The 1,395-nt window shown below is 42.4% G+C and overlaps 1 protein-coding gene across 1 annotated transcript; it reads left to right on the top strand.

The window, feature by feature from the left end:
• Positions 1-315: 315 nt before the first annotated feature.
• Positions 316-1,149, top strand: AK88_05667 (uncharacterized protein; the record flags this gene model as incomplete). The annotated part of the gene is made up of 3 exons (XM_012483269.1): positions 316-426; positions 616-838; positions 1,061-1,149. The coding sequence occupies 3 exons, from the start codon at positions 316-318 to the stop codon at positions 1,147-1,149; spliced, it is 423 nt and encodes a 140-aa protein (XP_012338692.1).
• Positions 1,150-1,395: the final 246 nt, after the last annotated feature.

The raw sequence follows: 1,395 nt of genomic DNA, 5'->3' as shown, positions 1-1,395 counted from the left end.
TTTTTTTTTTTTTTTTTTTTTTTTTTTTGCCTTTTTTTTTTTTTTTATTAGTGGGCACTGCCGAAGGGGCATACGCGACGTCATTGTATTTAGTTTGACGTACCACTTGGGCTAGAACCGTACTGAGGAAAAAAAAAAAAACATGTTCAAAAATTTCTTCAAATGTGAGAATGCCTCACCGCATAAGCCGCACGTTGATCCTACAATAAAGAGTTGCCATTGTTCCGCTTTATTATTTTGTTATATTATATTATTTTTTTTTTTTTCTTAATTTTGCCACTTGGCCATTTGCTAATCTACGTGTCCTCGAACAACATGAGCTTCACAATAGAAGCTGAGTACTATGTGCCCCCCGAGGTTCTCTTCAATGCCTTCACAGACTCCTACACGCTGACGAGACTCTCCAGGGGTTCACCCGCCCAGGCGGTAAGCAGGATGGAGAGCAAGTGATAGCAAGGGATAAGAAGCCGCCCCTCAGAGAGAAGCATTGGCATGCTTGTTGAAGGACGTGTCATATGTATACTGATGTCCCGTGGTGTAGCTCCTCAGCAGAAAAGCACACACACACATATATATAATACGCCATGCCTTTTCTTTACCCAATTAACCTTTTAGGATGCCAAGGTTGGCGGGAGTTTCTCCCTGTTCGCGGGAAGCGTTTATGGTGAATTCATGAAAATTGAAAAGCCACAAAAAATTATTCAAAAATGGAAGTTCATTGACTGGTGCGACAAGGACTACAGCACAGTGACGTTGGAGTTTAAGAAAGTAAAAGAAAATCACACCTTGCTTAAGTTGACCCAGGAAAATATTCCCACCAAGAATAAGTTCGACGAAGGTATGTGTGTAAATACATTTTGTCGTCCTGGCGCAGCAGACGGCGTGACGACCACATGCGGGAAATTTTTTCCATAGAGTAGCTCACTGTACATATATGTTTATATGTTAATGTATCGCCCTTTCAGAGGGCACTTAGTTAAGTACCGTGCGCATAACTTTTATTGCCCATATGAACTCGCCTTTCCCCTGCCCCCCCTTGTCCTTTTTATTTTTTCTTCAGGTGGCGTCTTGGAACGGTGCAGAAATGGGTGGACTGAAAATTTATTGCACAATATAGAAGTGATATTGGGATACCCTAAGAAGAACTAGATGCAGAAGTGGAGAGAGTGGCGTCGATGCATCCCCTCACCATCCCGCCTCCTGTAGGAGAACACCCGGGACATATATCCTTATGATATGTACACTATGTGCATTGTGCATCCTTTTCGCACGACAGTTGTTTTTTTATTTTTTATTTTTTTTTTTTGGACCCTTCGAACGACGAACTGTTGAAGCTTCCTTCATTGGTGATAACCCACCAGAGGGGGGGATTACTCCGGTGGGGAGACGAAATGT

Source organism: Plasmodium fragile (assembly GCF_000956335.1).
Source record: "Plasmodium fragile strain nilgiri unplaced genomic scaffold supercont1.217, whole genome shotgun sequence".
Taxonomy (NCBI): domain Eukaryota; phylum Apicomplexa; class Aconoidasida; order Haemosporida; family Plasmodiidae; genus Plasmodium; species Plasmodium fragile.
This window is presented reverse-complemented; position numbering and strand designations above follow the sequence as displayed.